The sequence below is a fragment of the Schistocerca serialis genome, chromosome 4 (genome assembly GCF_023864345.2).
Source record: "Schistocerca serialis cubense isolate TAMUIC-IGC-003099 chromosome 4, iqSchSeri2.2, whole genome shotgun sequence".
Lineage (NCBI taxonomy): Eukaryota > Metazoa > Arthropoda > Insecta > Orthoptera > Acrididae > Schistocerca > Schistocerca serialis.
Window position 1 is genome coordinate 185,184,142 of NC_064641.1, and position 12,445 is coordinate 185,196,586.

General features: G+C 38.0%; 1 protein-coding gene across 1 annotated transcript in view; it reads left to right on the forward strand.

The window, feature by feature from the left end:
• LOC126473662 (dnaJ homolog subfamily C member 16) overlaps window positions 1-12,445 on the forward strand; it is a 171,133-nt gene that overhangs the window by 67,764 nt on the left and 90,924 nt on the right. The window contains exons 7-8 of the mRNA XM_050100894.1: window positions 6,426-6,636; window positions 7,958-8,160. Coding sequence (XP_049956851.1) covers window positions 6,426-6,636; window positions 7,958-8,160 — 414 coding nt within the window. The remainder of the gene's footprint in view (window positions 1-6,425; window positions 6,637-7,957; window positions 8,161-12,445) is intronic.

Below are 12,445 nucleotides of genomic sequence, written 5' to 3' on the forward strand. Positions count from 1 at the left end.
TGCTATCGTGATCCACCGACAACGCCTGGCAACATGTGTCAGCCCATTGTCAATGCATGGCCGAACATTACGGCATGGCCGAACATTACGGAAGGCAAACTACTCGCTGTTGAGAGGAATGTCATTACATGTATTGCCAAATGCATTGGGTTTGATGGACATAATTTTGAGCATTTATTGCATTAATGTGGTATTTACAGATAATCACGCTGTAATAGCATGCGTTCTCAGAAATGATAAGTTCACAACGGTACATGTATCACGTTGGAACAACCACAATAAAATGTTCAAATCTACCTATGTTCTGTATTTTAATTTAAAAAACCTACATGTTACCAGCTGTTTGTCTAAAATTGTGACCCATGTGTTTGTAACTATTACAGCACTGTCTATCACAAAGCGAAAAAAGTGGCCCAACTAAAGCATTCATATTTCTTTATGTACTACACGAATATGTAATAAAAAATGGGGGTTCCTATTTAAAAAAATGCAGTTGATATCCGTTTGACCTATGGCAGTGCCATCTAGCAGGCCAACCATAGCGCCATCTTGTTTCCCCTTCAAGCTAGACAAGTTTCGTTCTTTGTAGTTTTTTCGTTTGACACTTATTTTGTGAGATATTTGGCCCGGTCACAATCAATGGACCACCCTGTATATGCTTAACTTCCCATTCAGCCTTGGGTGAATGAGTCAGTCCCTGCTTTTACCATATGGTCGGGACCTGTCTGTCCTTTCAAGTTTAGGCTATCTGTGAATGACTCTACAACTGATACATCTGTATCTGGCAGCTGGTAGATACCTCCAGTTATTAATCTAAATCCACCGATTCCAGTTACTCTCACTTGTATGCATTTTGAACTTTGCTGGACTTAATGTTTCGACTTGTTGCTGTAAATAATTTACCTCCTTGAGCATCTAATGTATTTTTCCAATATATGTTACATTTGTGGTTATAGAGTTGAATGATTTCTGCTATGAAATTCACAATATTCTCAATTCTTTATGTCATTTGTATGTGTCACCTTTCTATGAGAGATTTGAGTTCTGGGAATTTGCTGTGACTGTTTTATTTGTTATCAAATAAGATAGTCATTGTCTGTATGTGATAATCTACCAGTTTTTATAAATTGTTTCTCAGTTTGTAGGATTTTGTCTGGGCTCTCAAGAGTTTCTCTTGTCCTTAAGAAAGTGTTTGCCACACTTATTCTGTCATCGAAGTTGCCATTTTCTTTTACAGTGCACACGTTCTTTATCCAGGGTGACTTTACAGGTCTCATTCCCTGTACGGATGGCAGAGGACTCAGCAGCCAAGTTCCCTGGTCTAAAAGCTTCACTTGGATCCATAACAGTAAACACTCATTAGTCCTCAGGACAATACTCCAAATTGACTGCTACAATGACACTGAACATATGAGACTTTCATGTAGTCGATTAGTACTGGTCTCATAGTTACTGTTTATTATATTTGTTGCCGTCCATACAAAACTGTCATCCAACTCTATGAGAAGACTTCCAGTTTTTCTTTCGCTTTGGTTCCTGGTTTCCCAAAACAGGGTAAAAATAAGTAGCGGTATAACAGTGTTTGCAGTACTGATGAGAAAATGTTTCTCCAATTCAGTTGTTTCTTTTGCTCAGATCTGTCAACACCTGTCTTGTAAATGCTACAGTATACTAGAAAATTTGTAGTGAGACAGGGTTGTAGCCTATCCCCGATGTTATTCAATCTGTATATTGAGCAAGCAATAAAGGAAACAAAAGAAAAGTTCGGAGTAGGTATTAAAATCCATGGAGAAGAAATAAAAACTTTGAGGTTTGCCGATGACATTGTAATTCTGTCAGAGACAGCAAAGGACTTGGAAGAGCAGTTGAATGGAATGGACAGTGTCTTGAAAGGAGGGTATAAGATGAACATCAACAAAAGCAAAACGAGGATAATGGAATGTAATCGAATTAAGTCGGGTGACGCTGAGGGAATTAGATTAGGAAATGAGACACTTAAAGTAGTAAAGGAGTTTTGCTATTGGGGAGCAAAATAACTGATGATGGTCGAAGTAGAGAGGATATAAGATGTAGACTGGCAATGGCAAGGAAAGCGTTTTTTAAGAAGAGAAATTTGTTAACATCGAGTATAGATTTAAGTGTCAGGAAGTTGTTTCTCAAAGTATTTGTATGGAGTGTAGCCATGTATGGAAGTGAAACGTGGACGATAAATAGCTTAGACAAGAAGAGAATAGAAGCTTTCGAAATGTGGTGCTACAGAAGAATGCTGAAGATTAGATGGGTTGATCACGTAACTAATGAGGAGGTATTGAATAGAATTGGGGAGAGGAGGAGCTTGTGGCACAACTTGACTAGAAGAAGGGATCGGATGGTAGGACATGTTCTGAGACATCGAGGGATCACCAATTTAGTATTGGAGGGCAGCGTGGAGGGTAAAAATCGAAGAGGGAGACCAAGAGATGAATACACTAAGCAGATTCAGAAGGATGTAGGCTGCAGTAGGTACTGGGAGATGAAGAAGCTTGCACAGGATAGAGTAGAATGGAGAGTTGCATCAAACCAGTCTCAGGACTGAAGACCACAACAACAACAACAACAACAACAACAACTAGAAAATTGGAGTTCAAACACCCCCCCCCCCCCCTTTAGTGTTGAACAAATCATCCTCTTCTAGTGCTCTCATCATCAACAAGCTGTGAAATCTTAATCTTCCTGCCACCTTTTCTGCCAAGAAATTTAATCTATGTCATGTACAAAGATATCATTATGTAAAATGCACCACACTTGTTCTTCTGACTGAACTGTTCACATAAATCTTACAAATGATAGTGCAGCTTGTGTGATTGTTTTGAAAAGAGAATGAAGATATCATTTCTCATCCTCTCCTATCCAACCTTCTATTCCATCCTTAATTATCTTGTCATTAATGCAGTGTTAAACTTTCATCTTCTTTCCTTGCTGATAGTGCAGTTTTTGGTGTCCTTCATGTATACTACATTCAAGGGAGAGTAATTCAGGCGCTCATTTCTTATGTCAAAAAACTGAAGAACAAACTCTTGGCAGTAAACCTTCTTAAAGATAGAATATTATGATGACACAGCATTCCAGACTTTCATTGTTTCACAAATGTACCAACATAATATAAACAAAATTTCATTTATGTGAACACCGCCACTTTGCTGATCAGAGAACTTTTCACATTATCTTCCTATGTTTTGGTGTTCTGCATTCATACAGATGTTCTATAATTTGTGAAATAATTATTTTCCAAAGTACTTCAGTGCAGGCTCCTCTTATTTTCTGTGAATGTTAGATTTCAGATGCCAAACAAAGACAACGAGGTTTCCTATGATTGAAGATTAGACAGGTGGGTTTCAGTATAACATCTTGAAACTAGTAATTCAGATTATAAAATTAAATTGATGTAGGTGAAAGTTAAAAGAGAGACCAGGAAATCATTTAACAAATGTTACATATAACAGCCAAATAATAAATGATAGCAACCGGATAGCCAACGTATTTAATAATCACATCCTTGAGGTAACTCAGCAGATTGTCGTGGACAGTTCCAGAAATAAGCCAATAGAGTGAATGCAAGAAGTAACATACAGGCAAACTGCAATTCTCCGTGTTTGTCAAGAAATTAAGAATGTAATAAACTCCCTCATAACCAGAAACTCAAGTATTCGATGATAATGTCTTGAGTAAAGTAATAAAATTCTGTTCTTCACATATATGCAGTGTATTAGTGACATATGCAATACATCACTATTACAAGGGATTTTCCAGACTGAAAGATACTTTTGCCAAATCTCTTTATATGAAAGGTAGTAAGACAGGTATATTAACAATTACTGATTGTTCTCACCACTTACCTCTCCACTGAACATGCTGTTTTTCAAAACATGAATTGGATTGTGCAAAATTTAAAATGCAAAAAATGGCCAACGGATCATTTTTGTAACTTGTCAAAAAGCATTTGATAGAGCAATTCACAATATTCTCTTACAGAGGCTCAAATTTTATGGTATTAGAGATCATGCTGGTAGAGCTTGCACATTATAACTTGGGATCTGTGCAGAACCACATTATTGTTCTCTGTTTTGGCCAGAAACAGCGCTTTGTTTCAAAGGAGTGGTTTGCTCATGCCTTCTGAACTGTATGGTTTGTCCATTGAAAGTGGCTGTCTCAGTTGTTTACATACTGATTTTCTTATTCAGTGCTCTAGTAAAAAGAAACAAATGATTTATTGAGTCATTGGTCATACAAGTGTTTGCAGTCTCGCTACTATAGCTTAGGAGTTCCACTTGTAAGTAGTTTTCAGCTGTTGAACTGCACCGCCCAAACTGTGCGGTGCCCACGGTAAATGAAACACCCACAACTACCGTTGCCCCACCTCTACCATGATGTGCGCACATGTACAATTGTTTTACATCTTATCTAACCAAAATGGTGCATAGCATCGCATTAAGAAACTTAAGGATTGTATGGAATGAAAAAGCACCTTCATGAATAATCATCATAGGCATATCATAGGGATCAATATTGGGTCTGCTCTTGTTTTTCGATCATATATCCAAGAAGCAGAAATAATACTCTTTGATGACCATGCAGGCATTATAATAAAGTCTAATGGGGCAACTTCAGTACTTCAGAATGTAAATATGAGGGGCATTCCATATTGATTTACACTTAATTTTTTTCTGAGAGTCATGGTGCGCTATTTGACTCATCGTTACAGTTGCAAGTACGCAGTACTTTGGTCCAACCATAGGCAGCAGGACAGTCACTAGAAGTTTAATCCCTATACAGTGCAACCCATTTTCCCAACTGCTGTCATTACGTGTGTGGACAACAGGTTGGCACTGTACAATGTGGTTGGTTTCTGTGGAAGACAGGGGGTAAACGCAGGATATTCACAGGTGATTGGTGGCGATGTGCGGAGTGTGTGCACCATCACAAAAAATGGTCTTGCAACATGGCAGTGCTCATCCCCATGTGAGTCAAACAACCAAGGCTGCCATTGGTGAAATGACATTCCATGTATTTCCAAACCCTTTGTATTCTCTGACTTTGCCCCTTTAACTTCTGTTTATCCTTTTCACAACAGTTTTCTGCAGTCTGCTTGCAGTTTCTGGAAGTCTGTCGAATGAAGTCCATGCAGAGGTTTCTTCACAGCCGTAAATAAGTAGTAACCAGAATGGGCCAAGTCCCTGGAATCCCATTACAGCGATGGCAGCCGTGGTGTTCCAGCTTGCATGGAGACTGACACTGTTGTGCTGAAAGAGCACTTTTCGTGATGGTGCACATTCTTCACACACTGCCACTAATAGCCTGTCAATATCCTCTGTATTTACACTCTTCTTGTGCAGAAACCATATTTTACAGTGCCATCATGGATTATTGCACAACTTGTTATCCACACACTTAGTGACAGCAGTTGGGAAAATGAGTTGTACTGTGTAAGGATTAAAATTTTAGTGATTGTTCTGTCACCTACTGTTAAACCAAAGTACTACATTGTTGCAATTGTAATGATCCAAATGGCATAACATGAATGATGGGAGAAATTAAAGAGTAAATCAATATGGAACACTCTTCACAATATTTTCCTGAAAATAAATGATCAGTTCTCTGGATATGGATTGTCATTGAATTTAGATAAAGCACAAGACATGTGATTCAGTACAAGGACACCATTAGAAATAATGCTTCAACAAATGAAACAATATTATAAATTATTGGGTGTTTATATTGATAAGAACCTCAGCTGCAAGTCAGGTTACAGAGCTTCTTACACATTAAGCTATGCATCTTTTGTTACAGATAATATCAGATTTTGGATACGAAAATGCCAACAAGTTGACTTACTTTTCCTGTTTTCATTTACTAGTGTCTTATGGCATGATATTCAGGTGTAACTCATCATTGACATTGACTAAAACGTGTTTGTTGCACAGGAGCATGCAATAAGGATAATGTCTAATTTCCACTCTAGAATAACTTGTAGACAACTCTTAAAACAATTGGGCATACTGGCGACAGCTTCACTTTACATGTACACCCTTATAAAGTTTGTTGTCAACAATCAATCATAATTTAAAAACATCATCATTGTAACTATAATTCTAGAAGAAGAAATGAATTATACTATTCAACGGCTCAGCTTCAGTGAGCCATAGAAAGGAAAGAGTAGTATTCAACCATTAAAATCTGTGATCACCTTCCCAATAATATAAAAATTTCTCATTCTGAACCATAGTAAAAGGTTGCGATTATTATCCACCGGACTTTCAAATAACTGCCAATGGCATGTGATTAAATGCATTTTTCTAATGTAATAGATAAGAGAGGCAGTAGATAAGAACTGAAACTTCAGAACTGTTTAGGATTACTGGAAATAATTTCTCTGAATTTTGTTGTAGGGGATGTTTGATGCATTATGTCCTCCTGAGTGGTCACGACCAAGAAAGAGACTGTGTGTAGTGCTAGTATCTCAAGATACACCATACCATGATGATGCAAGACAAGCACTAAGGGATTTTGCCCAGGAATCGTCATACAATGTGGAAAGAGTTCGTTTTGTGTATATTTTCCAGGAGAAACAAATGGAGTTTATAAATGCACTAACAAGCGGTATGTAACAAGGGCAGTACTCATTCCTCAGTATGTCAGATTTATTATGTACTCTAATTTTTTGAAGTTTTTTGATTTTGTATTTCATGTCTACACTTAGTTTAGTAAGCAGTGGATTTACTATCATGGAAACTCAATTTGTTTCATGTGACAAATGTTGTAATTTAGAGTGCAAACTGCCAAATGAATACCAAGTTTTGGAAAGTGAAATATCTTTTAAGTCAGACAAAAAGTTGTTGGGATTTTCCATGAATAATATTTGTTTCCAACTCAGGCGTGTACTGAAAACTAAAACTAGTGGCTCATGTAGATGTATTCCAGTTTGTTCCCACTCATCAAAATCAAGGCAGAATATTCATTTGACTTTAAACAAGTTACATAGATTTGTGAAAAGTTTCTGCTTTTGTCACATTAATTGCTCTCTAACTAGGTACACAAATCTCTTCAAATACCAGAACAATTCAGATAACCTTGCATAATAAGCCTTTTGCTGCTTGTGAGAATGTTGTTCAGAATTCTTAAACTTGAAATTGGATGTAAGTAGAATAATATAAGTTAATTTTATAGCTTGTGGCTCATGATAGATTTCAAAAAGTAATACAAGGTGAAGCCCATGCGTTTATTCATTTGCATAAAGATTACCCAGCTATTTTACAGTCTTAACTGTACGTCCTCTGATGATTTTAAATGTTTTCCACCTCTTTACAGTGTTGAAATCTCTTTCTAGTCCAACAAATGGTATGAAAATATCTTGGTTTTTTCTTGAGTCTTGCTTCAGTATCAAGCACAATGTCAGAACTACCTTTCAGTTACCGTTTCCTCTTCCGAAGTCAAACTGTGTCATCTAAGAGTCCTCAGTTTTATTTTCCATTATTTTATATAGTAATCTGTTCAGCAAATAATAAAAAGACACATATTGCCCTCCATTACACATGCTAAGGTAACTCGTGGAGTGCAGATAGTGGTGAAAATTTGATGGTACCTTTTTAATTTGACAACAGAATTTTGTAACTGGCATAACTTATTCCACGACACCAGATAGAAATAGTTAAATTAATACTCTAGCACACTAAACAGGACTAATGTAGAAGGAACAATGGAAAATAGGTAAAATAAGTGAATTATCATTTTGTATTAAACAAGAAGTTGAGCAAATATTCAGATGAGCTTGTGTACAGTTTCTGAAACTACTGAAGGCTCTTTTTTTTTTAAAAAATAAAAAAACTTGCTGCTTTATATATAGAAAATAATAGCTTTATAAAAACTTTTGATGTAAGTGGAAACAGATTTTGGCCTGGGTACAAAATTTCATTCTCAACAGGTGAAGGCGGTCCACTGGAGCCTTCCTTACATATTGTTATCATATGGCGGAGAGATGCAAATCATATTAAATATGAATGGTTACCACATACTTGGGATTCTGCCAAGATTAAGGAATGGAATGAAACAAGGGATCAGCTGGAATCCACTATACAGCGATTACTTCATTCAACAGAAGCATTAACATATGAGGCTGTTATCAAGGTGCACTTTTTTTTGTTACCTCTTAGCAAATTTTTCTCATTTGTTCATTACTTTTCTGTATACTCGTAACTCTTCCACCTGACAGTATGCATGACAGTATTAAATGCATGACATACAGGGTGAACATTAATAAAACCAACAAACTGCAGGGACAGATTCCTGACTAGAAATGGAAGAGAAAAGGTCCTATGAACATGTGTTCAGAAATGGGCGGTGTGTGTGCAACTACAGCATCACACATCACACATCTGACAGTATTTTTTTGTTTTCATCCTATGATTAAGGTTATACATAACATTTTATGGGCACATATATAAATTCATGGTAATGTTATGTTACCTGTTGCATGTGTTTTAACATTAAATGCATGACATACAGGGTGAACATTAATAAAACCAACAAACTGCAGGGACAGATTTCTGACTAGAAATGGAAGAGAAAAGGTCCTATGAACATGTGTTCAGAAATGGACGGTGTGTGTGCAACTACAGCAAATCATCTTGGAACACAGTGCAGTATTGCATTGCATCTAAGTCATGTTCAAAGTGGCCTCCATAGGATTGCAGGTGATAGGGATAGTAGCGGTTGTCATGCGTTATACACATAATCGTATGTCGGCTTATACCCTGTTTGCGGGCCATTTGCCTGGAGTTTGTACTAAGGTTCATCTCGATATCCTTTAGGAGCTGGTCCTCCAGATCTTGTTTTTGCACAGTCCGCCACCTCCCTGCACACTCGTCCACCTGAAAGGACCCGTGATCACACAAGTGCCCAAAAAGGGTGTGAAGTGTTGTGCAATGGGGTTGGTGTCTATGAGGGTACTTTTTTTGGTACTGTCATGCCGCCACTCGACCATTTCCATCTCCATGGCTTGTTCCTGACGTGAATACCAGACCTTTTTGCTGCTTACAGTATGCTGTGTCAATCACCGAGGCTGCAACACACAAAGGATATGGTCAGAGAAACAGTCATTTGTCAGTGCCATCTATCGTGGCAATCGTGTGTTTCCGGACATATGTTCATAGGACCTTTTTTCCTCCATTTCCAGTCAGGGATTGGCCCTGCAGTTTATTGGTTTTATTAATGTTCACCCTGTATATGCAGATGGGAGTATTATGCTCAATTATTGATGATGATACAGTTGATGAACATACTAAAACAAATGTAGATAGAAGTTGAATCTCACCTGTTTTTTGGGGTTGACATGTAAATTGTGAATATATCCCCAAGTATTTTTCTGATTCATGGTCTTGCAGTCTAAATGTATTAAATAAAATAATATGAATATCTTTATCGAAACACACCACATTGCCTATTTTTTGACGTTTATGTAATTTTCATTTGTCTTCCATTTGAACCATAAATCAGTGAAAGTTGTCTTAGTAAAATGAGGCTGTATCAGAATTGTACACTATGATTTTTATCTATTTAGTCTAAGACATGTTGAGGCAACTGAAATTTATTATAACTATGGAATTTTAAATTATGAAATTCCTTGATTCACTCTTTCTAAAGTTGTCTGGTGTGGAAATCCTCTTATTTTAACCAGTCAATAATGTCCTCTTTTCTGGAGCTAACTGTAGGCATTGTCCATGATGTATGAAAGGTGTTCATAAATGTTTCAACCAGATGTCCACAGCCAAGGGAAAGCCCAGGATGAAATAACAGGGACCTTATGAAAGGATAGATTACTATTCACCACATAGAGGAGGCATTGAGTTGCAGACAAGCACAGTGAAAAGACTCCTAAAACTTCTAGCTCTCAACCAAAAATTACTTCTTTGGAAATAGAAGCCATGCAAACACAAGCATACGCACACGCTTGCACAAACATATGTGCATACTCACTTTCTCCGACTATAGTGCTTTTTATTTCCAAAGACTTACTGAAATAAATTTCCATTCATTTCATCTTAACGGTTTTATGAGTTCTATTGAGAGGGATCTTCAGTTTATCAAAAGATCTGATCTTTTTCTTTAATAAGGAACGTAAATTAGTCTCCAAACTGCATATACTAGAAAAAGGTCGGTGTTCATGATGCTCTTCTCTGCATGTCTCCTTTTTCCTAAAGTGTGTGTGCTGTGTGTGAGGATACTACCATTGGAAAAAGCATGACACGAAAATTATTTTCTCATTTTAAGGAGGATCATTTTGATGTTAGTAAATCTCCATGTTCAGGAAGACCTCCGGGCAATTATTCTTGGGACCAAGAGCTTGGTGAAACTGAAAGTGGAAAGCTCTAAGATATTCAGCAAGTCGTGAAACATATGTCAGAAAGACAGATTAGAGGCCATAGGAGGGGCGTGTTCATTGCAGTTGTCAAAAATATTGTCTCTATTGAGGTCTACATCTACATCCACATGGATACTCTGCAAATCACATTCAAGTGCCTGGCAGAGGGTTTATCAAACCACCTTCACAATTCTCTATTATTCCAATCTCGTATAGCGCGCGAAAAGAATGAACACCTGTATCTTTCCGTACGAGCTCTGATTTCCCTTATTTTATCGTGGTGATCATTCCTCCCTATGTAGGTTGGTGTCAACAAAATATTTTCGCATTTGGAGGAGAAAGTTGGTGATCGTAATTTCATGAGAAGATTCCACCGCAATGAAAAACCCCTTTCTTTTAATGATTTCCAGCCCAAATCCTGTATCATTTCTGTGACACTCTCTCCCATATTTCGCAATAATACAAAACATGCTGCCTTTCTTTGAACTTTTTCGATGTACTCCATCAGTCCTATCTGGTAAGGATCCCACACCGAACAGCAGTACTCTTTAAGAGGACGGACAAACGTTGTGTAGTCAGTCTTCGTAGTAGGTCTGTTACATTTTCTAAGTGTTCTGCCAATAAAACACAGTCTTTGGTTAGCCTTGCCCACAACATCTTCATCTACATCTACATCTACATCTACATTTATACTCCGCAAGCCACCCAACGGTGTGTGGCGGAGGGCACTTTACGTGCCACTGTCATTACCTCCCTTTCCTGTTCCAGTCGCGTATGGTTCGCGGGAAGAACGACTTCTGAAAGCCTCCGTGCGCGCTCTAATCTCTCTAATTTTACATTCGTGATCTCCTCGGGAGGTATAAGTAGGGGGAAGCAATATATTCTATACCTCATCCAGAAACGCACCCTCTCGAAACCTGGCGGGCAAGATACACCGCGATGCAGAGCGCCTCTCTTGCAGAGTCTGCCACTTGAGTTTGTTAAGCATCTCCGTAACGCTATCACGGTTACCAAATAACCCTGTGACGAAACGCGCCGCTCTTCTTTGGATCTTCTCTATCTCCTCCGTCAACCCGATCTGGTACGGATCCCACACTGATGAGCAATACTCAAGTATAGGTCGAACGAGTGTTTTGTAAGCTACCTCCTTTGTTGATGGACTACATTTTCTAAGGACTCTCCCAACGAATCTCAACCTGGTACCTGCCTTACCAACAATTAATTTTATATGATCGTTCCACTTCAAATCGTTCCGCACGTATACTCCCAGATATTTTACAGAAGTAACTGCTACCAGTGTTTGTTCCGCTATCATATAATCATACAATAAAGGATCCTTCTTTCTATGTATTCACAATACATTACATTTGTCTATGTTAAGGGTCAGTTGCCACTCCCTGCACCAAGTGCCTATCCGCTGCAGATCTTCCTGCATTTCGCTACAATTTTCTAATGCTGCAACGTCTCTGTATACTACAGCATCATCCGCGAAAAGCCGCATGGGACTTCCGACACTATCTTCTATGTGTCCCTTCCAATTTAAGTTGTTCGTGATTGTAATACCTAGGTATTTAGTTGAATTTACGGCTTTTAGATTAGACTGATTTATTGTGTAACCGAAATTTAACGAGTTCCTCTTAGCACTCATGTGGATGACCTCACACTTCTCGTTATTTAGGGCCAACTGCCACTTTTTGAACTATTCAGATATATTTTCTAAATCATTTTGCAGTTTGTTTTGATCTTCTGATGACTTAATTAGTCGATGAACGACAGCGTCACCTGCAAACAACCGAAGACGGCTGCTCTTATTGTCTCCAAAATCGTTTATATAGATAAGGAACAACAAAGGGCCTATAACAGTACCTTGGGGAATGCCAGAAATGACTTCTGTTTTACTCAATGACTTTCCGTCAGTTAGTATGAACCGAGACCTCTCTGACAGAAAATCACAAATCCAGCCACATAACTGAGACGATACCCTATAAGTACGCAATTTCACTATGAGCCGCTTGTGTGGTACAGTGGCAAAAGCCTTCTGGAAATCCAGAA